The sequence below is a fragment of the Ursus maritimus genome, unplaced genomic scaffold (assembly GCF_017311325.1).
Source record: "Ursus maritimus isolate PB19 unplaced genomic scaffold, ASM1731132v1 scaffold_25, whole genome shotgun sequence".
Taxonomy (NCBI): domain Eukaryota; kingdom Metazoa; phylum Chordata; class Mammalia; order Carnivora; family Ursidae; genus Ursus; species Ursus maritimus.
Window position 1 is genome coordinate 23,404,053 of NW_024425008.1, and position 24,787 is coordinate 23,428,839.

General features: G+C 41.0%; 3 protein-coding genes across 5 annotated transcripts in view; 1 reads left to right on the forward strand and 2 right to left on the reverse strand.

Annotated features, from left to right (window-relative positions):
* Nucleotides 1-346: 346 nt before the first annotated feature.
* SAMD15 (sterile alpha motif domain containing 15) lies at nt 347-14,037 on the reverse strand. Its single transcript, XM_040641603.1, has 3 exons — nt 11,930-14,037; nt 10,624-10,722; nt 347-1,573 (listed from the first exon to the last, which is right to left on the reverse strand). Exons 1-3 carry the CDS (start codon nt 13,832-13,834, stop codon nt 1,337-1,339), a joined length of 2,241 nt encoding a protein of 746 aa, XP_040497537.1. The 5' UTR covers nt 13,835-14,037; the 3' UTR covers nt 347-1,336.
* Nucleotides 14,038-14,156: 119 nt separating this feature from the next.
* The window catches only part of TMED8 (transmembrane p24 trafficking protein family member 8), a 44,694-nt gene continuing 34,063 nt past the window's right edge, over nt 14,157-24,787 (forward strand). For all 3 annotated transcript variants that reach the window (XM_040641607.1, XM_040641608.1, XM_040641605.1), the window contains exon 1: nt 14,157-14,277. In XM_040641607.1, the coding sequence (XP_040497541.1) occupies nt 14,193-14,277 (85 nt within the window). In that variant the 5' untranslated portion in view covers nt 14,157-14,192. The remainder of the gene's footprint in view (nt 14,278-24,787) is intronic.
* On the reverse strand, nt 23,705-24,722 carry LOC121105217 (60S ribosomal protein L37-like). The gene has a single exon (XM_040641609.1). The coding sequence runs from the start codon at nt 24,113-24,115 to the stop codon at nt 23,822-23,824; it is 294 nt and encodes a 97-aa protein (XP_040497543.1). The 5' UTR covers nt 24,116-24,722; the 3' UTR covers nt 23,705-23,821.

Sequence of the window (24,787 nt, forward strand, 5' to 3'; positions counted from 1 at the left end):
GGGATTCCTTTGACTATTCATTCAGGTGTAGGGAACTGGACAGGGCACATCATTGTCCTTCTGGATTATGGTAGTCCTTTAGTGGCTTTTAGGGTTAAGAAGTGAGGCTGGGAAGAGAAAGAGCAGTTAAGTCTATAAAACTAGACAGGAACTGGAGTCATTCAAGCAAGAAGTATTTTGTCATTTCTTTTGAACCGTCCAGTCATGGGTAGACTCTAGCCTGAATTCCTTCCTTCCTTCCTTCCTTCCTTCCTTCCTTCCTTCCTTCCTTCCTTCCTTCCTTCCTCCCTCCCTCCCTCCCTCCCTCCCTTCCCTTGTAAACCCTACCCCCAATGTGGGGCTCAAACTTAAAACCCCAAGATCAAGAGTACATTCTCTACCAACTGAGCCAGCCAGGTGCCCCCTGAATTTCATTTTATAAAGGTCTGGAAGGTATCACATAAAAGAGTCTTGTAAACAAACCCCAGTCCCTATTCCATAGTCAGTGGTACTTCTATAAGCCAAGTTGTTTGTAAGGATGAATATAAAATTTAAAAAATACTAAAAGCTTTTTTTCTCTGATGCAAAAAAGAACTCCCCTCCTCCCTTTTCTTAAAACATTTGCTTTAGAAAACATGTAATTTAAATCCTTTTTCTGTTTTTGAGATGTATGTAAATCCTCTAACAAGCTGAAGGAGTCACCTGCCAGTTTTACATTCCAAGACTGTTGGGGAGGCTTTGGAGCCATCTCTTTGAAATGGGAGCACTGGGGAGGATGGCACCTTATCTCCCTGGCCTAAGTGACTGGCTCCACATAGTAACTTCCTGTTTGTCACATAGATATTAGAAGTTTTATTTTTCCTTTGGATACAGACAGTTAACATGTAAGTAATGGGTTGTATCTGCCTGGCTATCTAAAAGGGTGGGATTTCCTTGAGTTCGTAATCTTTTTTAGCAGCTTGCTTGTGATGTCCATCACTGTCTGATTTAGTGCTGATTCAATAATAGAACTGTTTCTTTTTCTGCATTTATGGAGAACCTTATTTGGGTTGGCAGGAGATTTTACTTTTAATTCCATTTCCCTAACATGTTCCTACTACCAGGTGCATTACTAGAATTTATCAGGAATCCTTACAATACCCAGAAGGAGAAATACTGCTATCTTTGTTTAAACACGGGGCTAACTTGAAACACAAATAAAGGGAAGGTGCTGAGAGGTGGTGATAGAACGAGGAGTGGAGCCAGCAGTTCTAACTCCAGTCCTTAATGAAGAGGAGAACAAGAGAACCCAAAAGAACACACTTCTTCCCCCAAGTAGTTTAGTTTGATCTTTCAAGGTAAGTGAAATTGCTTTTCCCTACGGTTCAGTGTAATGCAATGCTTCATTCTCTTCGGGGGTGGTTATTTTTGGAGCATAATCCTGTAATCCTGCTGCTTGCACAAATTCAGAGAAGGTCAAGGAATCAGATTTTACCCCAGTATGACCTTTTCGCTCTAAAAATAAGCCGATGTTGTCCCTGTAGGGCAGGGTGATGGTGCGACTGAACAATGGCTCTTCAATTCCCAGGAGCACCCGTGTATGCCGAGAAATTGCCTACAATACAAGGATAATTTTTTAATGAAAAATTAACTGAAAATATAACTAAATCAAAGAAGTTTTACTAATTTTCTTAGGTCTCTTGAATGCTAACCTCTTATATCTATGGGAAAATAAAATAATGAAATAACACATGGAAAGCCTTAGTAGCCAAGTTCTTATTAAAATAAAGTTCTTAAGAAAAACATCAAGTAATTTATCATCTTTTTCTAAGTTCCATTTGTTTCTAGGCCCCTGCATCAGCTTGCCATGGATGGGTTCATTTCTTTCTTTGGGCTGAGCAATCTGATCAACAATATAAGCAGATAATATGTTTAGATTAAGAGCCATGACTATCTCTGGGAAGGTTAATAAATAACAACTTGTCTATAAGGGGCTCAGTTAACTTGCAATTAAGAAAAAAAGTCATCACTCAAATAGTTATGCAATTTGTTTGACTAAAAACAAATCTCAAACACTAAAAAACAGATATTAAAGTTCAGGCTGTATTGGGGAAGGCGCAGGTAAAAAAGTTCCAGGTGTTTTATTAGTACCTATACTTGTGTATTTTTTTACAATATCCTTTGCCACAATTTTCAGTGTCTCTAAAACATATTTTGTATTCATTGAGCACCATGCCACTTGATATCCTAGATTAAACTGTCACTGCATTTTCAAATTCTAGCTTTAATCATAGGTCTGCTGTAACACTCCTATCTGAATTCATATTCTGCATCTGGATGAGAATGTAGCCCATGAAATTTCTGCTAGAACACAGCCAAAGGGGTGAGCGGGTTTTTTCTTTTTTCTTTTCTTTTAGTTTAGTTTAAAACTACTGGCCATGTTACAAGGTTGTAAAATGCATTTATGTTACAATTCTTAACCTAATGCAAAATTGTCCATTAGTAATGCATTTTAGATAGATAAGATACAGGGCACCTGGGTGGCTTAGTTGGTTAAGTGTCCAACTCTTGGTTTTGGCTTGGGTCATGATCTTGAAGTAGTGAGATTGAGCCCTTTGTTGGGCTCCGTGCTGAGTGTGGAGCCTTCTTAAGATTTAAGATTCTCTCTCTCCCTTTCCCTCTGCCTCCTCCCTGCTCATGCATGCATGTGTTCTCTCTTTAAAAAAATAAAAACCCAAAACTATTTAAAAAAATAAATAGACAAGGGACACCTAGGTGGCTCAGCCGGTTAAGCGGCTGCCTTCAGTTCAGGTCATGATCCTAAAGTCCTGGGATCAAGTCCCAAATTGGGCTCCTTACTCAGTGGGGATCCTGCTTCTCCCTCTGCCTGCCTCCTGCTTCTCTCCCTGCCTCCCACTCTCCCTGCTTGTGCTCTCTCTCTCTCTGATTAAAACAAACAAACAAACAAACAAATAAACAAATGTAGGTAGACAAGATACCTTTTTCTCAAATCTTGCTTGAATTGGTTTTGTTTAGACTCTAGAGATGATTTGTGGGTAAGAGAGTCTACACAGTTGCCTTGTATTCCCAGTGGGAAAATAATGGAGGTCTGTAGCAATTGGGGTTTCTAAAAGTTTAGATCCAAATTACTACCCCTTAAGAATTCTCATTTGTAATTGATGTAATTGATTGCTGCCTGCACTGAGTACCTTGTTTGGTCTGCACCTCACCCTGAATGCCCCTTACCAGAGCAGATTATTTCACAAATTCACTGAGGTTTACAGATGGTGCCCTGGAGGGACCCTGTAGTCATAAACAAATTGATTCACTATTAACCAGAAGAGCTATGTGCCTACTGTAGGCTGAGAAAGTCCAGTACTATTTAATATTCTAATGCAGAAATTAAAAGTGTTAACAAAACTACTGGTTACACGTGGAATCAGGAAATATAATCTAATCATCTTTCTTCTGCAAAGAACTAAGAGGGTCCTTTGATGGGCTATAAATTAATCTAAAGCTGTGAGTTCTTTCTTTAGTTCTGATGAATAACAAGCAACAAATTTTATTTTTGCCTGAGACTTAGAGCAATTTGTTAGTAACTTAATTGAGTTAGTAAGGATTATTAAATATTGGTATTCATGAAGACTATCAGGGTTTTCTAAGGATTCTTAATTCCACATTCTAGGATGGTGGCCCACGCTCAATGCTTGGCATCACTGCAGGGCACCTACTTCACATGGTCTCAAGCAGATATTTTAATGCCTATAGTTTTCAAGAGGATTCAAATATTACTATATCATCACTGTATTCTGTGTTGATTAGGGTTTTTAAAGGCTGCTATTCTTCTTTTTTTTTTTTTTAAGTAGGCTCCACACCCAGTGTGAAGCCCAGTGTGGGGCTTGAACTCACGGCCCTGAGATCAAGACCTGAGCTGAAATCAAGAATTGGATGCTTAGGGGCGCCTGGGTGGCTCAGTCGTTAAGTGTCTGCCTTCGGCTCAGGTCATGATCCCAGCGTTCTGGGATTGGGCTCCCTGCTCAGCGGGAAGCCTGCTTCTCCCTCTCCCACTCCCCCTGCTTGTGTTCCCTCTCTCGCTGCCTCTCTCTCTCTGAAAAATAAATAATAAAATAAAAAATCTTAAAAAAAAAAAAAAAAAGAAAAGAACTGGATGCTTAACTGAGTGAGCAAACCAAGTGCACCCAAAGACTGCTTTTCTCTTATTTATAAGCTACTGATGGTTTTGCTTTGTCATTACCAATTTAGTTACACTGTTTGGTTACCTTATAGTATGTAACTATGCACATCTGCATAATTGGAAGCTATAATTTAATTAGACCTGAAGACATCTTGTTATGATTGAAATATAAATCATCTACACCACCATTATTAAAGCAGATGTATAGTCTCCTTAAAATCTGCCTGTCAATTCATATAACAATGTGGATTAATCTTAAATGCATTTTTCTAAGGGAAAGAAGCCAGACTCAAAGGCTACATATTATTTGATTCCATTTATGTGACATTCTGGAAAAGGCAAAACTATAGGGACAAAAAAACAGATTAGTGGTTCCCAGGGCTTGGGGTAGCACTGTGATAGGCTGACTACCAAGGGGACACAAGGGGAATTTTAGGGTGACAAAATTGTTCTGTATGGTTCTGTGTGGTGGATACATAACCCTATGCATTTGTCAAAACCCACAGGACTGTCCACTGCAAAGAGTGACTTTACTGTATGCAAAATTTTAAAAAGCCAGGATGTCTCAGGAACCCATGATAGAATATAGGCTGTGGACAATGAATCTAATTGTATTACAAAGTAAGACATAATCTCACTGAAGCGGGTAGGGAAGAATGGAGCTGACCTAAATAACTTTAACTTTGAAAAACAGTGCTTTGTCTAGGTAGTGTAAGGCTAAAGACAAAAAGAACTGTAGACAAACACTGTACTCTTGGTAAATTTGTTTCTCATAGGCATACATATTTATAGATAAGGAGAGACAGGTTTCTCCTCTCAGAGAAGGAAGTTATAAAGAAGCAAAGTGAGGTAGGGAATAGGAAGGATGGGAAGGCTAGAATGAAGCCAGTGCTGGGCTAGAGCTGGAGATAACAGTATGAACTCATGCTTACAGAAAGAAGACAGAAATCTGTATATACATGGGATTTGTATATATGCATATATTTCCTACATCTTTCTGCTCAGAGTGCCTAGAAGCCATGACACCCCCACAGCAACAAATACAAGTAGTGCCACATCTTGGTTTCTAAATACCATTCACTGACAAAAGCAACCAGGGCTCCTTGGGGACGGTCTGAAGTAACATGTAATGCTCTGGCTAGAGTACTAGTACTAGAAAAAAAGAAGGGGAGCATGTCAGGAGGACACAGGGGCCAAACTGAAAGTGTTCCCAAATGGCGGAGAAGGGACAATTAAACATAGAAGTCCTTACAAAGGGTTCCAATTAAACATGGAAGAGATGAGGAAAAGAGAAAATCACCATTAGAACACCACAGTAATGACTGCTGCAGGCAAGATCCACTGATGGATGCTAAAATCAGTAGGCCAGATTTTAAGGAGAAACTGGATATTTGCATAGCCTCAAACTACTTTCTCCAATGTATTTATTACTGTGGTAGTTTTACTATATGTTCATAAACTCTGGTACTCCTCCCTCCAGGAGGTGGATCTTAATTCCCTCTCTCTGAGTGCGGGCTGGACCTACTAACTCACTTCTAATAACTAGAATATGAAAAGAGAACACAGTAACTTTATAGTGAAGAAACCTGGCAGACACCACCTTAACCAGGTGATCAAGATTCACATCTCCAGTAATAAATCACATTGATATCATGTACTCCCTAATGAGATGAGACCTCTGTGATAGTCTCCCTGAAAATGTGTATCTTCATGGGAAACATGAGATAAACTAAAATTGAGGGAAATCTTCAAAAAACTTGACTACTGCTTTTCCAAGTGTCAAAGTCATGAAAGACAAAGATCAGGAAACTGTCACATATTGGAGGAGACCAAGGAACAATGACAGCTAAAGGCAAAGCAGTATCCCTGATTGGATTCTGGAACAAAAAAAAGGACATGAGTGGAAAAAAATGCAGAAATCTGAATAAAGTCTGTAATTTGTTTAATAGTATTGTACCAGTGTTATTATTATTTTTTTAAGAGCAGGAGAGAAGGGTGGGGGGCAGAGGGAGAGGGAGAGAAAGAATCTTTTTTTTTTTTTTCCAAAGATTTTATTTATTTATGTGACAGAGAGACAGCCAGCGAGAGAGGGAACACAGCAGGGGAGTGAGAGAGGAAGAAGCAGGCTCCCAGCAGAGGAGCCCGATGTGGGACTCGATCCCGGCACGCCGGGATCACGCCCTGAGCCGAAGGCAGACGCTTTAACGACTGCGCTACCCAGGCGCCCCGGGAGAGAAAGAATCTTAATCAGACCATGCCCAGTGCAGAGCCTGAGGTGGTGCTCGATCTCACGACCCTGAGATCAAGACCTGAGCCGAAATCAAGAGTCAGATGCTTAATTAACTGAGCCACTCAGGCACTCCAATTTCTTTGTTTTGATAAATGTACCATGGTTACGTAAGATGTTAATATTAGGGGATGCTAAGTTAAGAGTGTATAGGAGCTTGGTACTATCTTTACAACTCTTCTGTAAAACTAAAATTATTTGAAAATTGAAGGTTGAAAAAAGAAAAATATTTTTGTCTAGTTATAATTTGCTCACATGTTATGAATCTGTGCTATTCAAATAGTTTGCATCAAGGCAAGTGTAGTAAAATTTGCTGGCATATAAAGCTTATGAGGCTATATTTTGTAATATAAAATCAGGCATACCAAAGGAATAAGCAATTCACCTATATTCTTCTTCAAATATTTATCACAGAGTTCTTCTGTTCACTTGATGGAGTTAACAGTTAAAAATATTTTGAGAACTCTTTTTTTTTTTTAAAGATTTTATTTATTTATTTGACAGAGAGAGAGATAGCCAGTGAGAGAGGGAACACAAGCAGGGGGAGTGGGAGAGGAAGAAGCAGGCTCCCAGCAGAGGAGCCTGATGCGGGGCTTGATCCCAGGACCCTGGGATCAGGCCCTGAGCTGAAGGCAGACGCTTAATGACTGAGCCACCTAGGTGCCCCTTGAGAACTCTTTTCTAAGAGACAAAGCTGGAGCAAGTATAATGCTATCTTGTCTAGCTTTTCCCTAGAATAAATAAGATTGATTTCTCCCCTTTTTACCAAGCTAATGTATCACTACTAATTGGAAAAACAAGGTAGTGGCTTCAAGAGCTCCCTTGGCCAGGTTCAAAGAATTAGTGTTTCTTTCCTTCTGTACTCCCCATCAGTCTCACCCACCCAGTGAGCTCTTCTCTTGTCTTCTCAGTATGGTGGAGGAAGGGCAAAGGGAGCAGTTAAGCTCTTCCAGCAGGGTAAGCATGAATAATTGCAAAATTAAGGAAGTAAAAGGAAGTTGAAGAGAACAGAAACTGGCCATACATTAATTGCAAGACTTGTCAATGGGATGCACAGTTCAAATGTGGTTCAGTTTCTCAGCAGCATGCCCAGAATTCTGCACTCTCAAGCCACCTGCTCTTTCCCCAGTCCTGCCACTCTGCCAAAGCCCATGAATGATGATGTGGGAGAGGGTTTGTTTGTTTGTTGTTGTTGTTTTAAGATTTATTTATTTATTTATTTGAGAGAGAGAGAGGGAGCAAGCAAGTGAGGGGAGGGGCAGAGAGAGAGAATCTTCAAGCAGACTCCCTGCTGAGCATGGAACCGGTTGTGGGACTTGATCTCATGACCCATGAGATCATGACCCATGAGATCACGACCTGAGCCGAAACCAAGAATTGGACACAACTGACTGAGGCCCCCAGGCGCCCCAGATGATGCGGGACAGTTAGCATGAAAAAGAGTACTACACTGTTTAAGTGTTGTTATGGGATAAATTGTGGATATACTTGGTGCTGTAATGACAATGGTGGGATTAATAATGCTTATATATCAGTAAGAAAGGTAACTACAGCATACTCAACTGTTGGGGAATGTGATAAAAAAGATGTGACTGCCGACTGACCGGTGAGCTGGACCCAGGCACTCAGAGGTTCCTCACCCCTTCCCCTGTCCTTGGAATGTGGGTTCCACTTGCCTTTCCCATTCCCAGAGGCTTCTTCAAAGACATGGCCTTCAGAGCATGACGTGGTGTTGAAAACACTTGCACAGTATATGTTACTGAACCCAGTTAGGGCCTCTTTGTAAACTTTTGAGATTTAGAGGCCAGGCATGGAGATCCATGCATCTTGCTGCGGCCCAAGACAAATCTCACGTGTAAATTTCCTTTGTTATTACTAAAACTGCCACCTACCAACCAGGAGTGGCCTGCCTCTTTCTTCAGTCTCTCCCTGCCCTCTGAGTACAGGAGCCTGTTTCAGATTACACAAGGAAAGAAGGAAAGCTCCCAAGAGGATTGAGAACCAACATTAAGCTCATGTATGATCTCTAAAAAGTTACCTCCATCATAGTGTATAATTAGCTTTCTTATGTGGACCTAAGTGTCAGACAAAGCTTCTCTAAGTTACCTTTAAATGTCTTGATCTTTATCACTCTACTGACTTCAAGGAGAGGCCACATTTGTCTGGTGACTTTGATAAGTATTCTCAAGTTTGCTTATTCAAAGTTCTTGGGGTATAAGGATAGATCACTGGATACATCATTTATTCATAAGGATTTCAGAAGATTTTTAAGACCTCTTATTTCTTGCAAGGCCAGAAAAAGCATAATTAGAATTTTTCTTATTGCGTCGTTGATACTGTATTTTTAGAATCAGAATGTCAAAGAAGCAAAATGAATTGGCAGACTCTGAAAAATGCTTTCTCATAAGAAGCTGAAATTCTTGGTACTTAAACACTTCAGGAATTTGTATTACAAGTTACTATTTTGCTAATTCTATTCCTTATTTTTATTTAGAAAATCCAAAACACTATAAACATAAGTAGAAATTGGAGCTCATAAACACAGTCGTATCATCTTTGAACATAAAGAGAGTTAAGATATTTTATCTAGTGGTACTTGGTAGCTATGTGAAAGTATGGCTGGAAATACCAATTTGTAATGAGTGGTCCTCATCTACATTACGTATGTAGTGGTTCATGGTTACAAAATTGTTCATTTAGAGAGGCAATATAGGATAGTGGTTTAAATAGAGCATGGAAGTCACACAGAATGGATCTGAATTCTGGCTCTTAAACTTACTACCTGAATAATCTTGTGTAAGTGGCTTCATCTTTCTGGGCCTCAGTTTTCTCTTCCATAAAATGGGGATTAAGTGAAATAATATATGTATGTGCCCAACACATGGCAAGCACTCAGAAGATAGCTATTAGTAGAGTTCAAAAGATTAAATGTTCACCTAGGACCACATTTAATAATTTAGAGGATTTCTTTATATCTTGTTGCCAGGAGAAGGGCTCAGGTATTAACAAGTATAATTTTTAAAATTTTCTAACTCATATGACTTATGGAATTACATGGTTTTAATGCCTGATCAAGAGTCATGTAGGGAACAAATTCCAGGGCCTACGCCAGACCTAATGAATCATAATCTCTGGAGCATGGAGCCTAGGAATTAAAAAAAAAAACTGATCTGATTCTGAAGACTATTCAAGTTTGAGAACCACTGAGGCAGAGCTGATGTGTAAGAGTGTACTGAATGAACGTTGGTATGTCGGAGTGGGGGGTACTAAAGGTAGGGTTATAAATATGATTAAGTGTGCGAAGCTTCGTGAACTATAAAACACTATAAATGGAGGGTAGTGTTATACAAAGAAGCATGATCATAGACTGCTGGTGCTGGAGAGATCTTAGGAAATTGAGGTCCAGTGAGGTTAATGTAACTTGTTGCAAAGTTAGGCAGCAAAGCAGCCAAACACATACGGTGTTATACAAGTGCCAAATGGGTGGTAGAGACATACAATGTGTGAGAGCTTGGGGGGAGAGGTTATTGGGGTTGGGGAGGTCAGGAAAGATTTCATGGGGAGATGAGAACTGAGCTGGGTCCTGACGGATGAATAAGGTTCATATTGGTCATACAGGGGGAGGGGGACTGAGCAGAGATGCAGAAGGAGGAATGCCCAGGGCAGGAATTCAAGGGTGTGAATCAGACCCCGTGAGGCTGAACAGGAGACTCCTGTAGAGGTAGGGGAAAAGAGCAGTGGCTGGAGAAAACTTGTGGAGTGCCTCAAATCCTAAGCTAAGGAACTGAGACTTTCTTGCAAGCACAGGGGATCCAAAGAAGGTTTCTGAGTGTCTGAATAGTTGGAGGGTGACAGTCTAATACCAAGGGCATTGAATCCAAAGGGTGTGTGGACAGAGACTAAAAGCAGGAGGCTACTGGAATATTCTAGGAATGAGGCAAGAGAGGTCTGAACAAGTGAGAATGGAGAAAACCAGATGCTATACAGGGAACTGACAGTTCTTGGGATCTTTGTGGGGATCAAAGGAGACAGAGGAAGAAACCACTGTGTGTGGGAGGGTGGGGGTAGGGGGGATGGGACTGGGTTTATGATCATATCACTGACAGAAATAGGAGGCCAGGTTGGAAGAAAAGGAGATTGGTCTGAGATAGTGCTCTATAGGGAAACATTAAACACAACTCACCTTCATGTCCTCAAAATCTGTTATCCCCATCTGAGGGAGGTTTGAGCAGTTTACGTGAATGAGCTTTCGACCACAGATGAAGTTTGTGGTAAAACACTCCTGTTAGTACAAGAAGAACATCACTCAAATGATTATGGTAAATAGAAGGAAGAAAAGAAAGAAAAGAAAGGAAGAAAGAAAGGAGGGAGGGATGGAGGGAAAGNGAAAGTGTTAGGGCAAGAGAAGGGAGGGAGGGAGAAATCAGGTTTGTTTCCGGTTCTGTATAGGGAAAATTTTTTAATTTAGTTTTAAATTAAATTCAAATTTAAAATAATCCTAATAATCCCACATATTTTCCATCTAAGCTCTCCATTAAATTTCATACTGTTCCTTAATATTTTGTTTGGCATGATACACCTAATGCTTCTTTCATGCCTCAATGACATTTTTAAGTAGTACAAAAGATTTCAGACCTTGTGGTTTTTTGTGGTACCTAAGAACATAGTTGGCATCAATGAAATAAGAGGATTCATCCTATCTTTTTTTTTCCCAGTTTCCTCTGTTTTTTTTTTAAATTTTTATTATATTTTTTATTGACATATAGTTGACTATATTTATTGACTATATCTTTTTAATAAAACTACTCTTGGTGAATTGGCTATTTATTTTTTTTTTTAAAGATTTTTATTTATTTATTTGACAGAGATAGAGACAGCCAGTGAGAGAGGGAACACAAGCAGGGGGAGTGGGAGAGGAAGAAGCAGGCTCATAGCGGAGGAGCCTGATGTGGGGCTCGATCCCATAACGCCAGGATCACACCCTGAGCCGAAGGCAGACGCTTAACTGCTGTGCCACCCAGGCGCCCCTGAATTGGCTATTTAAATTAATACTGTTAGGTGCTCATGATATACATGACATATTTGGGGCAGACAGTTAAGATTAATAGTACAAATTAAGGGAGCTGCCACTAAAACAACTGAAAAAGTACCAAAAAGTCTACCTTGGACAAAATCTGTTTAAAAAAAATAAAGTTTTCTGTGAGAAGAGGCCTATATAAATTTCTTAGTCTTTATTCAAGAATTGCAGAGAAGTATACTCATTGTGATAAATAGGGAAAACAAACAAATGTGACCCTCCCTTCCTCTATCAAAATACAAAATATATCAGTGGAAAGGACAAACTTTAAATCCAAGTTACCTCTACCATAGTCCAGGGCTTTTCTGTGCTCTTTCTAGTGAAGAAGAGGCAAGAGCTCAGGTAAGGGTAAGAGGAATAAGAGATAGAAGGATGACAGAATGTGATTTTTAAAAATGTTATTTTTGTATACCTTGTATTGAGGGAAGCCTAGCTCACTAATCCACTCTGCAACTTTCTCTGGGCTCCACTTAAGATACTCAAATTGTAGCTCAGTACTTTCTTTTGGCTGGGTTTCTTCATCTTTGTGTACTTGTTTCAACTCTGGGGACAAATCTACAACTTTTTCACTAAAAGACTCTTTCAAATCCCTCTGAGTGTCTGAGATGTAAGAGTATAAATCATCATTGATATCGGTAACCTCAAACAGTCCTTTAAAATCCTTAGAAATCTCATAACTTACACTCACTGTGTCTACTTCACTTACTGTGAGAGACCCGAACATAGACTCTCTTTTAGCTTTCTTGGTTTCATTTACTGACCACTTTGTTTGATTGTCAGAGTGTTCTTGCTCATCCTTGTCTAGAGAATACTTAAATTTGACTGGTTTTGGCCTATCTTCCTTGAAAAATTCTGTATGTGACACTATTCTTAGTGGTAGTTGGGCTTTATCTGGTAACTCTAGATTTTTCTCTTCAGTTTCCTCTGTTTTTATCTTCTCTTGAACCTCTGGTTTGGTCTTCGGTGGTGGTATTTGACCTGTCTCCTCAGTTGATTTTCTCTGCTTATCTTTGTGATCTGATGGTTGAGTGTCCTCTTGTGGTTCTAAAACTTTCTTCACAGTTGACTCTTTCAGTGTCTCCTCTTCAACTTCTGGTTTGGTCTTTCCTGATGGCTCTAGACCTGTTTCCTTAATTGATTTTCTTGATTTTTCCTCAGGAAATTCTGATTTGATCTCTTTGAGTGGCTCTGGAACTTTCTCCTCAGTTGACTTTCTTCCTGTCTCTTCACTAGACGTAGTTGGTTTCTGGTCTGGAAACTCTGATTTGGTCTGCTGAGGTGGCTCTGTCTCTTTCTTCTCAGTTGATTTTCTTTGGTCCTCCTCTGGATTCTCTGGTTTAGTCTCTTTTGGTGGCTCTACACCTTCCTCCTCGGTAGACTTACTTCGTTTCTCCTTTGGAAACTCTGATTTAGTCTGTTCAGGTGGCTCTGTCTCTTTCTCCTCGGTTGATTTTCTTTGTATCTCCTGTGGAACCTCTGGTTTAGTTTCTTCTGGAGGTTCTAGACCTGCCTCTTCAGTTTCTCTTTGTTTCCCTTCTGGAAACTCTGGTTTGGCCTGCTCAGATGGCTCTGTCCCTTTCTCCTCAGGTGACTTTCTTTGTGTTTCCTTTGGGATGGTCATCTTTGGCGGCTGTAGATCTGCCTCTTCAATTGATTTTCTTGGTTTCTCGCTTGGAAATTCAGGTTTGGTCTGCTCCGGAGGTTCTGGACCTGTTTCTTCATATTGCTCTTTAAGTGAATCCTCCAGAACCTCCAGTATGGTCTGTTCTAGCAACTCTAATCTTGTCCCACTGAGTGAGTCTGAAACATCAGGCCCTGTCTCCTTTGGTAGCTCCAGATCTGTTTCCTCAGCTGACTCGATAAGTACATCCTCTGTAACTTCTAATTTGGCCTCCTCCGGTGACTCTAAATCTGGCTCCTCTTTATCATCCATAAGGACCTCCAGCTCCTTGAAAAGCTCTCCTTCCATCTCTCTCAGTATCTCTGACTTTGCCTCCTGCGGCATCCCTGGATCAGTCTCGCTAGGGAGATCTCTCTCAGACTCCTTGGGCAGCTCCTCGTTGGACGTGCTGGTTGGTTTTACGTGTAGGTGTACATTCTCTGGTGCCCCCACTTCGAGATCTTTTTCCTCCGTCTCTGGCTGGGGTTCCTCGTCAATCTCTACAGGTAGCTCCGGGCCTACCTCTGTCATGGTGTCAGCTTCGGCATCTTGAGCCATTTTAAGAGACGCAGGCAGTTCGAGTACCTCATACTCCAGATCTTCTCCTTCAACCGAGCCGGAATCGTAATACTCTGGGTCTTCAGCCATGACGCACATTAGCCGACGCGCCCAGGCCTCCTAGCAACGCCAACTTCCGACAGCGTCTCTATGGATACCATGATTTCCGGCCGAGTCTTCCTGAATCTTCCCCAGGTTTTGTTTGTTCTGTCAAACCCTGACTAAAAACCTGCGATCAAAAGCACGCAGTCACGCTCCCCGCGTCCGCGTCGCCAGCCTCGGCTGCCCAAAGTCGCTGGGGCCGTCCGGGGGCTGGCGCACTGCCTCTTCCGGCCCGCGGGCCCCCCTCGGCTCCTCCCGGCGCGCTGCCGCCGCCGCCGCCGCACTCGCTCGGCCTTCGGCTGTTTCCGGAGCCACTCGCGGCCGGCGGCGGAGGCGCTCGCGGAGCCGGCTGCAGATGTCGGAGCGGCAGGCGGCTGGGGGGCCGGCGGGCCGCGGCGGGGACGGCCCGGGAGTGGAGGGGAGCCAGGCGGCCGCCTCAGGTACGCAAGCCGGGGACCGGCGGATGGGTCCGCCCGGCCTCGGGGCCCCGCTTGTCGCGCGAGGCTCGGCCGCGCCCTGTCCCGCTCTGCCCCGCGCCCCTCGTCGGAGCGGACCCGCCCGGGCATCCCCTTCGCGCGCAGAGCCCCCGCCTTCGCTCCCCCAGGCCGCGCCCCGGCCGCCTTCTCCCGGCCCGGGACTGCGCTCGAGCTTGCTCGCTAGTCCTGTTTCGAAATGCCGTGGTTCCTGCCCCGCTTCCTTTCTCCGATCGGCCCAGATGGCGGTGGCGGGGCTGCTCTGCCCCCGGCGCCTCTTGAGCTTCAGCTCGCCCGCGGTTCCCTCCTTGGCCGCGGACTCCAGCCCCGCCGGCCTCGCTGCCCCCTGCTCTTGGCTCCGCACCCCGCTGCGCACCTCTGTCCCGGCCCAGCCTTTCCGCGCGCTCTCTGCCCGGGTCCGGCGGGGCAGCCTCGCCTGCCGCCGGCCTGAGCCCGGCTTGGCCCTGGCTCCGCAGCCCACAGGCCCCCGCGCCTCGCCACGGCCCCGGTCGCTGAGTGCGGGAGACGAGCAGCAGAGTGGGAGCCGGGAGGTTCTGGGGTCTTCTGAGTGAGCGTCGTGGCCAGAGCAACGGCAGGACCTAGGCTGAAATAGGGACTTCGGCGACCTCCCTCATTCGCCGGCGGCACCCTCGTCTTCTGGTTCAGAAGACCGGCTCCGTTTCTACCCACGCGAGTTCCTGCGCGGGGGTTACTTCAGCAGTCAGAGGCGAAGGGTGCATCCATTGCACTTTGACCTCTCGGGCCTCCTTATGCTCACCACACAGGGAGGTTCAGAGGGTAGGGGCAGAGAATTGGTTTCACTAAGTGGCAAGTGGAAATTAATTTTCCAAGTCTGAAATGAAAATAGACACCATCTACTATAGTAGAGGTGGTGCGGGGCGCCTGGGTTGGAGTCTAAATCTTCAGTGTACTGATTAAGTGACCTTGGGCCAGTCACTTCTCCTTGTCTCAGTTTCCTCGCCTGTAAAATGTGGGTACTAATAGTACCCGCCTAATAAGATTGCCGGGAGAGTTACATGAGCCACGGTGGGTGAGGCACCGTGCCTAGCCCCCGGGACACACTGTAACTGGTGTTATTCATTGTCCTGAGAATAAGATCTGTTTTTGCTCACCTCAACTCTGTGTGCTGTCAGAAGTGTTCCCGCATGTGTCTTCTTGCATGGTGATTCTTCTCATCTTTTACTTCCATCTCAAATATCTCCCATCCTCTAATGCTACTTCAGACACACACACACACACACACTTTTGAATCACCCAGCTTTCCCCCATGACTTTATGTTCTCTTACTTTAAAACATCTAACAATTTTTGTGTTTTTTTCCTTTGTATGAACTTTTATGCTTTGTAGTATATTCAAAATTGATGGCTTGTATTTAACATTATAGCCATAGAAATTTTAAGCATTATTTCTAAAAGATTCAGCAGACAGAGTCTCATAAACATCTGTCCCTTGCGTATGTCAATATTTATAAGTTGAGGGTTGGGTGCTTTTTTTTTTTTTTTTTTTTTTACTTCCCCTTAAGCTCCTTGTGTGTGTTTATGGCAAACAAATCCAAACATTTTAAATAGCAAAGTCTTAAGAATAGTCAAATATATTGGAGGATGGTGGGTTTGTTTCTGAGTGTGTCTTAACTCCCCCCGCACCCTTTTTAATTGGGTCCTGCATTCACTTTTTTCCCCCAGGACATTGATAGAAATGCTTCTGGTTACTTTCTTCCTCTTGCCCTTAGCAGGGTGAGTGTTGGTTTCTTTTTATGTCATGTAGGGACTTGTTACTGTAGCCCAGAGCACACGCTTCCTCTTGAGGTAAGATTTGTTGCTAATAAAATAATAGTAATGATAACTTACATTAACTGAATGCTTCTTTGTGCCAGAAAGTGGACAAAGATTTACTTGTATTATCTGACTTAATCCCATCAAAAGTCATTTTTTCCCATTTTATTTTATTTTTAAAGATTTTATTTATTTGAGAGAGAGCAGGAACAGTTGGGAGGGGGGCAGAGGGAGTGGGAGAAGCAGACTCCCCACTGAGCCCGACATGAGGCAGAGCTGGAGCCCAGGACCGGGAGATCACAACCTGAGTCGAAGGCATACGCTCAACCAACTCAGCACCCAGGTGCCCCTTTCTCCCCATTTTATAGAAGAACAGACTACAGCTGAGAGAGGTTAACCTATCTGCCCAAGTTAGTGTGGCGATTTTACTGTCTGTATGAAATGTCACCTTGTTGTGAGGAAGCTTACAATCCTTTGTTTTTATTGGCTGTTGATCCAGTATTGGTATTCCAGGGCAGGTTATGGTCTTTGCCCTCAAGGTGTTTTTAGTTTGGTGAGATAAGAGTACCCCAGGAACAGACATCAGCAACTCAAAACGTTATATAATTGGGTGTCTGTTATTACAGTTCTTTATGTACTTACCCCCAAGAAATCTGCTTGAGGGGAGGGACAGAATCTGTCTCCTCTGTTTATCTCCTAGAGCCCTTGATGTTGGGTCCTAGAGGTTCTATAAATATTTGCTGGATTATGAGACAAAGTCTCAACACAGAGATTTGGAGGAGCACCAAATGCATATGAAGAATTAGGTTGAGATAATTAAGAATGTTCCTTGGGTTAAAGCAGTGGTTCTTAAGCAGGAGCGATTTTGCCTGGGGATGCTTGGGGGATGTTTTTGGTTGTCACTGCTGGGGCTGGGGAGGAGGGGGAGGGCTGTCAGTGATATCTAGTGGGTAGAGGTCAGGGATGTCGCTCAAAACCCTGCAGTGCGCAGGGCAGCCCCCACAATGAAGAATTATCTGGCCCCAAATGTCAGCAGTGCTGCTGTTGAGAAATGTTGAGTTAGCGTGAAGCTGGAGTTCCAAAGCAGTGTGGAAATCATGCATCTGGCTTGGCTCAGAGTTGTATAATTTGGGGAATAAACTTAAAAAACTACTTCAAATTAGGAGTTTGATTGGATCCTTCTGCCACCTTCCTCTAGAAAATGATCCAGTTAGTAAACAGTAGAGGGCTGAAATAGAATGAAATTGAAGGAGGTTTCTGCCGTCTTCTCTTAGAGGGAAAACAGCAATAAGAAATGAGTTTGGACATTCTGTTGTTATTGAGTTAAAGGTTTTGATTTTTTTTAAAGATTTTGTTTATTTATTTGACAGGGAGAGAGAGCACAAGGAGGGGGAACAGCAGGCAGAGGGAGAGGGAGAAGAAGGCTCTCTCACTGAGCAAGGAGCCCAATGCGGGGCTCGATCCCAGGACCCTGGGATCATGACCCGAGCTGAAGGCAGCCGCTTAACCATCTGAGCCACCCACGTGCCCCTAAAGGTTTTGAATTAAAAAAAAAAAAGTAAAGGTTTTGATTTTTCAGTGTATCTTATTCCTTCAAAGCAGGAATTTATAATTACCCAGAATAATCATAACTTGTTTTTTAACAGTATTCTCTGCAAAGAGTACCTTTTGAGTGTCTTCATGTTTGTTAGCTGAAGTTTTAGTGATGGAGTAAGAAAACTTCTTTATGTTCTTCTCAGCTAAGCTTTACGGTGACCACAGTGCTCTTATTGTTTTGTAAACTCTAATTGTTTCTAATAATCTCTTATTTGGGGCACCTGGGTCCTTCCGTCCCCAAGAGGAAAGAGGTATCACTCTATAGTGAAACTCTCTGAGGCATGTGTGTTGCATCACTTAAGAACACTTTTTTTTTTTTTTTTAAGTTTAGGGAACTTCGTGGAAAATAAAGGATGAAGTCCGTTATGACCTTGAAGTCAGCATTAGAAATTAGTTTGGTTGGGGCGCCTGGGTGGCACAGCGGTTGGGCGTCTGCCTTCGGCTCAGGGCACGATCCCGGCGTTATGGGATCGAGCCCCACATCAGGCTCCTCCACCAAGAGCCTGCTTCTTCCTCTCCCACTCCCCCTGCTTGTGTTCCCTCTCTCGCTGGCTGTCTCTATCTCTGTCGAATAAATAAAATCTTTAAAAAAAAAAAAAGAAAAAACAAAAAAAGAAATTAGTTTGGTGTATATGACCCTGAGAGCTATCAAGGCACTTAGATGCTAAGGACCAAAAACGGGTCGGGTGAATTTGTCATGATTCTTATGGAGGTCCTAGAGCAGTACAATAAGTCTTTCTGCAGTGATGGAAATGTTGCATATTATGGCTATTTCAATTTAAATTGAAACTTAAAAATTGGTGGCTATCATAGTGGATGGAACAAAAAAGTGGACATTTATGCCAAAGAGCCCTTATGGTTTTTTGGTTTTCTATTGTAGTTTTATATCAAAATGGTATAAATTTGTCTGCCTGTGGTAATTTTTTTTTTCTGATAATGGTTCTGCTTTTGTGGTGTTGAGATAGCCAGTTAGCCCTGTCATCATTCGTTCCATGACAGTATAAACCAAGGTTTGTAATCTGAATGACCACTGAGGAGCTGGTTTCACTCATAAGGACTGGTGAGAAATTGGATCACGTGATCTCGGGATTTGGTTGGAATATAAACTCAGCCAGTTTCTTTTTGTTTAAGCCTCTTGAGTCTATAACCACATAACCTGCTTTTGGTTCCTCTGCCCTTGAATCTAAAAGGCCAGGCTAATTATCTCTTTGCAGCCTGTTTAGTGAAGGGGAAGTCCTATGAGACCTGTTCTAAAGAACTCTGACCTGATATTCAAATGCTTTAGAAAAAAACTGTTTTTTGCTTCTCTTTGTAGAGAAAGTATGAAGTACACAATAAATTTAAATCTGTAGCACGATCAGAATGTCTGAGACCGTATTCTGGTAACATAGAAAGAAAACTAGTATTTTAAGTATTGTCAAATATAAATCATTATAGGAAAGTTTCTTTTCTTTCCTCTTCACCTTGCTTGAGAGGCTGTCATCTATAAAATTTAGTTATTCCTGAGCTTCCATTTTCCTTTCTCCGTTCATTGTTTCTAAGATTTGGCCATGTGGGTACCACGTCTTGGTGTTTGCCATGTTAGAGAATATATTCCAAAATTACTTGGTTACCATTTTTCTTTAAATTGACATTTAAAATTTTGTTTCATTCTAAATGATATTTGTGCTATTACTATTTTGATGTAACAGCTTTTCCTAATACGTGTTAAAATAAATACATACCCATTAAAATTTTAAAAACCCCACATTTTCCCATATACCATCTAAAGCTGCAAAACTTGTCCTGGTTTCTCTGGTCTCTTCTTGGAATACTGGTAGAATTGGCCTATATTTGGCTGACATAGTAAAAGCTCTCTATAGAAAAATGGGCTTTTTCTTCTTCATAGTGGTCTAAATGTCACTAAATAAATTTAGGAACCCCAACAAGCTGTTTGTGATGGTTTTCTCTCTCTACAACAGGACTGCATCTTCCACACTTGATACTGCTGGAAATAAACTTAAGTATTTCTTTCTTCTTTTCTTCCTGCCTCTCTGAATCAAGTTACAAGTTGTTTTACCAGTAGTTCTTACATAATTTAGCATATACCTTTAACCTTAAAAATCAAGAGCACTCTCTCTTTTCACTCTTTTCCCCCTACATTTAGCTGTTAAGGTGCTAGGAGAAGTGGCTGCTAGCAGATGAAGAATGCTTAACCTAATTTTTGTTAAGGGACGTGGAAGTGATACATACACTGGGCAGTTTGGTGTCTCACTCTGCTGGTAGGGGTGTGCAGGAACAAGCACTTTCATGCATTGCTGTTAGCAGTGTAAATTAATACAAATGCTGTGGAGGGCAATTTGTCAATATCCATGAAAATTACAGTATATGCTCTCATTGATCTATTCCTTCCAGGAATTTATCCTCTAGATTTATTCTTGAGCCTATTTAGTGACACAGACACGAAGTTATTATAGCATGGTTTATAATGGTAAAAGAAAGGACAGAAATATCTATCCATCAATACGGAACTGGTTAAATAAATTACGGAATATCCAGCCAATGAAATATTAATCAGCTGTAGAAAAAATGAGAAAACTTTTTACGTATAGTTATGGAAAGATCTCTGAGATATAAATGGGAAAAAAAGTATGTTTAATATACTCATTTGTATAAAAAAGAATATATATGCATACACACACTTAATGTGCATAAAGTAATTCTGGGAAACTATACAAAACCTAATAATATTGGTCGCTTTTGGTGGTGGGGACTGAGAAGGGTGGAAGTTTTCACTGTATACTTTTATGCTTTTTGAATTTTGAATAACGCGGATATATTATCTATTCAGAAAAAAACACAAATGTGTCATGAGATTCTTCACTATGCTTATTTGTAAGAGACATTCTGTACATCTCTTTTGCCTTTCTGCTCATCAGGAACTAACCCTTTCTGGACTTTTTTCTCTCAGATGAATTTTTTATGAAATATAGGTTGTAAATCTCTCTAGGGATCAATTTTATGTTATTCTTTAACTCCACTACTGTTTTTCATTATTTTTGTGCTAATTTCATTTCTGCCTAAGGATAAATCAAAGGGGGATAGAACCACCACTTAGATGAGCTGATACTGTCAGCCAATGACAGAAAGAAGGCAGACTTAAAATTTCTGTTTTGTCTCCATTTTATTCAGTAAGGTATTTTCAGACTGAAAAAGGTAAAGAGGCAATGTTGGTTTCTGTTTTGAGTAATGGCAGACTAGGTAATTAGATCAGTTCTCCCACTGGGGACAATTAGAAAATAATTGTCAGCATATGAATATTTGCTTGAAGATCCTGGAGAGCTAGCCAGATAATGAATTACCAGGCTATAATCAATGTGAGAGCAGAAATATTAAGATAGAAGTCTAACAATGAGAGTCCATTTTGAGGGCTCCTTTCTTCTCTGATGGCATATGCTGGATTCTTGAGTGAGGAAGCTTGTCAAGGCTGCGAATGCGCCTCTCTGGACTAAAGGAACAAGGATTAATGTTCAGAACCAATCAGGTAGGGGGAACACCGGTGAACCCCCTTTTCTCTAGGTTGGGACTATGAAAGGCCATGTTCTGGAAGTAAGGGGAAATTAGAAATAGGCCATTGCAGGGACTGCAGCTCAGTTTCAGAAAAATCTAAGTTCATGAAATTGGGTTAAGGTGCCCCCCAGGCTGCTAGTGTCCCCAGGTATGTGGAAGTAGCAAAGGCAAACCTCTGGAGGCTTATTTAGATTAGGCTTCAGATTGTTTCTACAAACAATTTTGTGAGAACAGTTTCTGGCACATTTCATAAATGACCAGATTCCTGGAAGAGAACGTGAACAAAAATCAAAAGAAACAATAGTATGAATCAATCCAAAGGGGCAACAGACTGAAACATAATTATATTTATTATATTCAAGATAAAAGACAAGTTTGAGAACTTTGGCAAAGAATTAAAATTTATAAAAATAGAACCAAATAGAAATTCTATAATTAAAACATACAGATGAAGATGTAGAACTCAGTTGATAGGTTTAGCAAAAAGTTACTATGTCTGAAGACAGAATAGTGAACTGGTCAGAAGAAAAGTCAGAAGGAAATATGTAAAAATATCCATGCAACAATGGGAAATTCAGGAAAGAGGTAAGAGACCTAGAAGATATGGTGAGAAGGTCTAACCTTTATATAACTGGAGTCCTAGAACGTGAGGAGAGCAAGAATGGACAGAAGCAATGTTTGATGAGATAATAGCTGTGAATTTTCCAAAGCTAATGGAATGCACAGATTTAAGAAGCCCCATGTATCCCAAGCAGGATAAGTATGGTGAAATCTACAGTAGATACACGTTAAGTTAAAACTGCTATAAAACCTGGGTGCCTGGGTGGCCCAGTCAGTTAAGCGTCTGACTCGTGGTTTCAGTTCAGGTCACGATCTCATGGGTTGTGAGATGGAGCCCTGTCTGTGTCAGGCTCTGCTCTCAGCAGGCAGTCTGCTTGAGACTGTCTTCCTCTTCCTCTGCGCCTCCTCCAGCTCACACTCGTGCGCTCTCTCTCTCTTTAAAAAAAAAAAATCTTTAAAAAATTGCTATAAAAGCAAAGTCAAGAGAAAAGTAGCCAGAGAAAATTACAGTTTGCCTTTAAAGGAATAGCAATTGGACTGACAAGCTGACTTCTGCACAGGGCAGTAGAAGCTACATCATCTTTAGAATACTGAAGGAAATACCAGTATAGAATTTTTTTTTTCAGGAAAATAGTCTTTGAGAATGAAGGTGAAATAAAGACATTTTCAGGCAATCAAAAACAGGATTTATCATCTGCACACTGGCACTTAAGGAATAACTAAATTCTTCAGGCAGAATCACAATGACCTCAGATGAAAGGAAAATCACGTTTTCATCTCACTCATTAACATAGATGCAAAAAGTCATGAACAGAATATTAGCAGACTAAATCCAGGAATATATATGTGCAAGTGGGGTTTTTTCAGGAATGCAAGTTAGTTTTAACATTCTTTAAAAGTCAATGTAAATCACCATTTTAGTATATTAGTGGATAAAAATGATCAGTTTAATAGATGCAGAGAAAGTACTTGATAAAATTCAACCTCCATTTATGATTTAAAACTCTTAGCAAAGTAGGAATAAAAGAAAACTTCCTTAATTAGAAAAAACATATCTACAAAAAGCCTATAAGCAGCATCAAACTTAACTGTGAGATTTGAAAGGTTTCTTCTTGAGATTGGGAATAAGACAAGGGAGCCAACTCTTACTGCTTACTATTCATCATTTTATTGGATATTCTAGCTAATATAGTCAGGCAAGAAAAAGAATATATGAAAATTAGAAAAGAATCCTGTTAAATCTATTGTTTGCAGATGATGACTATATACATGGAAAATCCAGAAGAATCTACAGATCAATTATTAGAACTAAGTTTGGCCAGATTGCTGGGTACAGAGCCAATATGCAAAATTTCATTGTGCTTATATATACAAGCTTACCTCAGAGATATTGCAGGTTCAGTTCTAAACCACTGCAATAAAGCAAATATTGCAAAAAAGCAAGTGAAGTGAAATTTTTTGGTTTCTCAGTGCATATAAAAGTGATATTTACACTATGTTGTAGTCTATTAAATGTGCAAAAGCAGTATGTCCAAAAAAAAAGTATAATACCTTAAAAATATTGCTAAAAAATGCTAACCATTATCTGGGCTTTCAGCAGAGGTGTATTCACTGATCATAGATCACTATAACAAATATAATTTAATGAAAAAGTTTGAAATATTGCAAGAATTATCAAAATGTGACACAGACATGAAGTGAGCAAATGCTGTTGGAAAAATGGTACTGATAGACTTGCCTGACACAGGGTTGCCACAAACCTTCAATTTGTCAAAAAGGCAATATTTGCAAAGTGCAACAGAGTGAAGCACAATAAAATGAAGTGTGCCTGTACCAGCAATGAAGTTAAAAAATATATAAAAATATTATTTACCATAGAGTAAAGAAGTTCAAATACCTAGGAATAAGTCTCACAAAATATATGCAAAGCCTTTGTGCAGAAGATTATAAAACATTATTATTATTTTTTTAAAAAACCAGAGCATTTATTGTGTGATGAATTGTTGAAATCTTTAAGAAGAACTGGGTGCTGCAACAGCTGCCCTCTTGGGTTTAGGTGATGTTCCTTCATGGAACCCAGGCCTGAATCTGGAGTATGCAATTTTTAGCTGCCTCATTCGACCAGCCCCAGTGGTATTTTGTCTTTTAGCCTTGGTACTCCAGTCATACTTTCTCTTCCTGTTGGCAGGATAGCTATATTTGCCACAGGTCGACTTCCAAAGGTGGTAGGCCTTAGAGCCATAGTGGTGGCACAATGTGCACGTCTTATTGTGACACTTTCCAAAGGATGATGTCCCCTTTGTCATCTTATTTCTGTGGCCAAGACCCTATAATTATTGAGAGAAATGAAAGAATAAATAAATGGAAAGATGTATCATATTCTTAGGTTGAAAGACTCAATATTGTAAAGATGTCAGTTCTCTCCAACTTGTTATATAAATAAAATAATCCCAGTAAAAATCCCATCAGGGTTTTGGTGGGGTTTTTGCATGGAAATTTGACAAGCTAGTTCTCAAAAATATAGGGAGGAATGAAAAGCCATAAATAGCATATATAAAAATACTTGAGTGAATAAGAACAACAAGATGGAAAGATTTGCTCAATTAGGTATCACGATTTATTCTAAAGCTTTTATGGAATAGTCTAATAGGCCCTAGGAATAGAATAAAATCCTAGAAACAAAATCTTTGATTTGCAATTAAGTTTGTACTGTAGAGCAGTGAGGAAAGAATGGTAAATATTGCTGGGACTATTGAATATCCTAAGAGAAAGGAAAGGAGGGAAAGAAAAGAAACTTGATCCTTACTTCACACACCACATACATAAAAAATCAATTCTAGTTGGATTGGATACCACCCCGTGAAAGGCAATACAATAAGCTCCTAAAAGATAATATAGGAGAATATACTGACCTCAGTGTAGGGGAAGACATCTCAAACAGGACACACGAAGGGCTAAAAAGGAAAAGAGTGATAAAT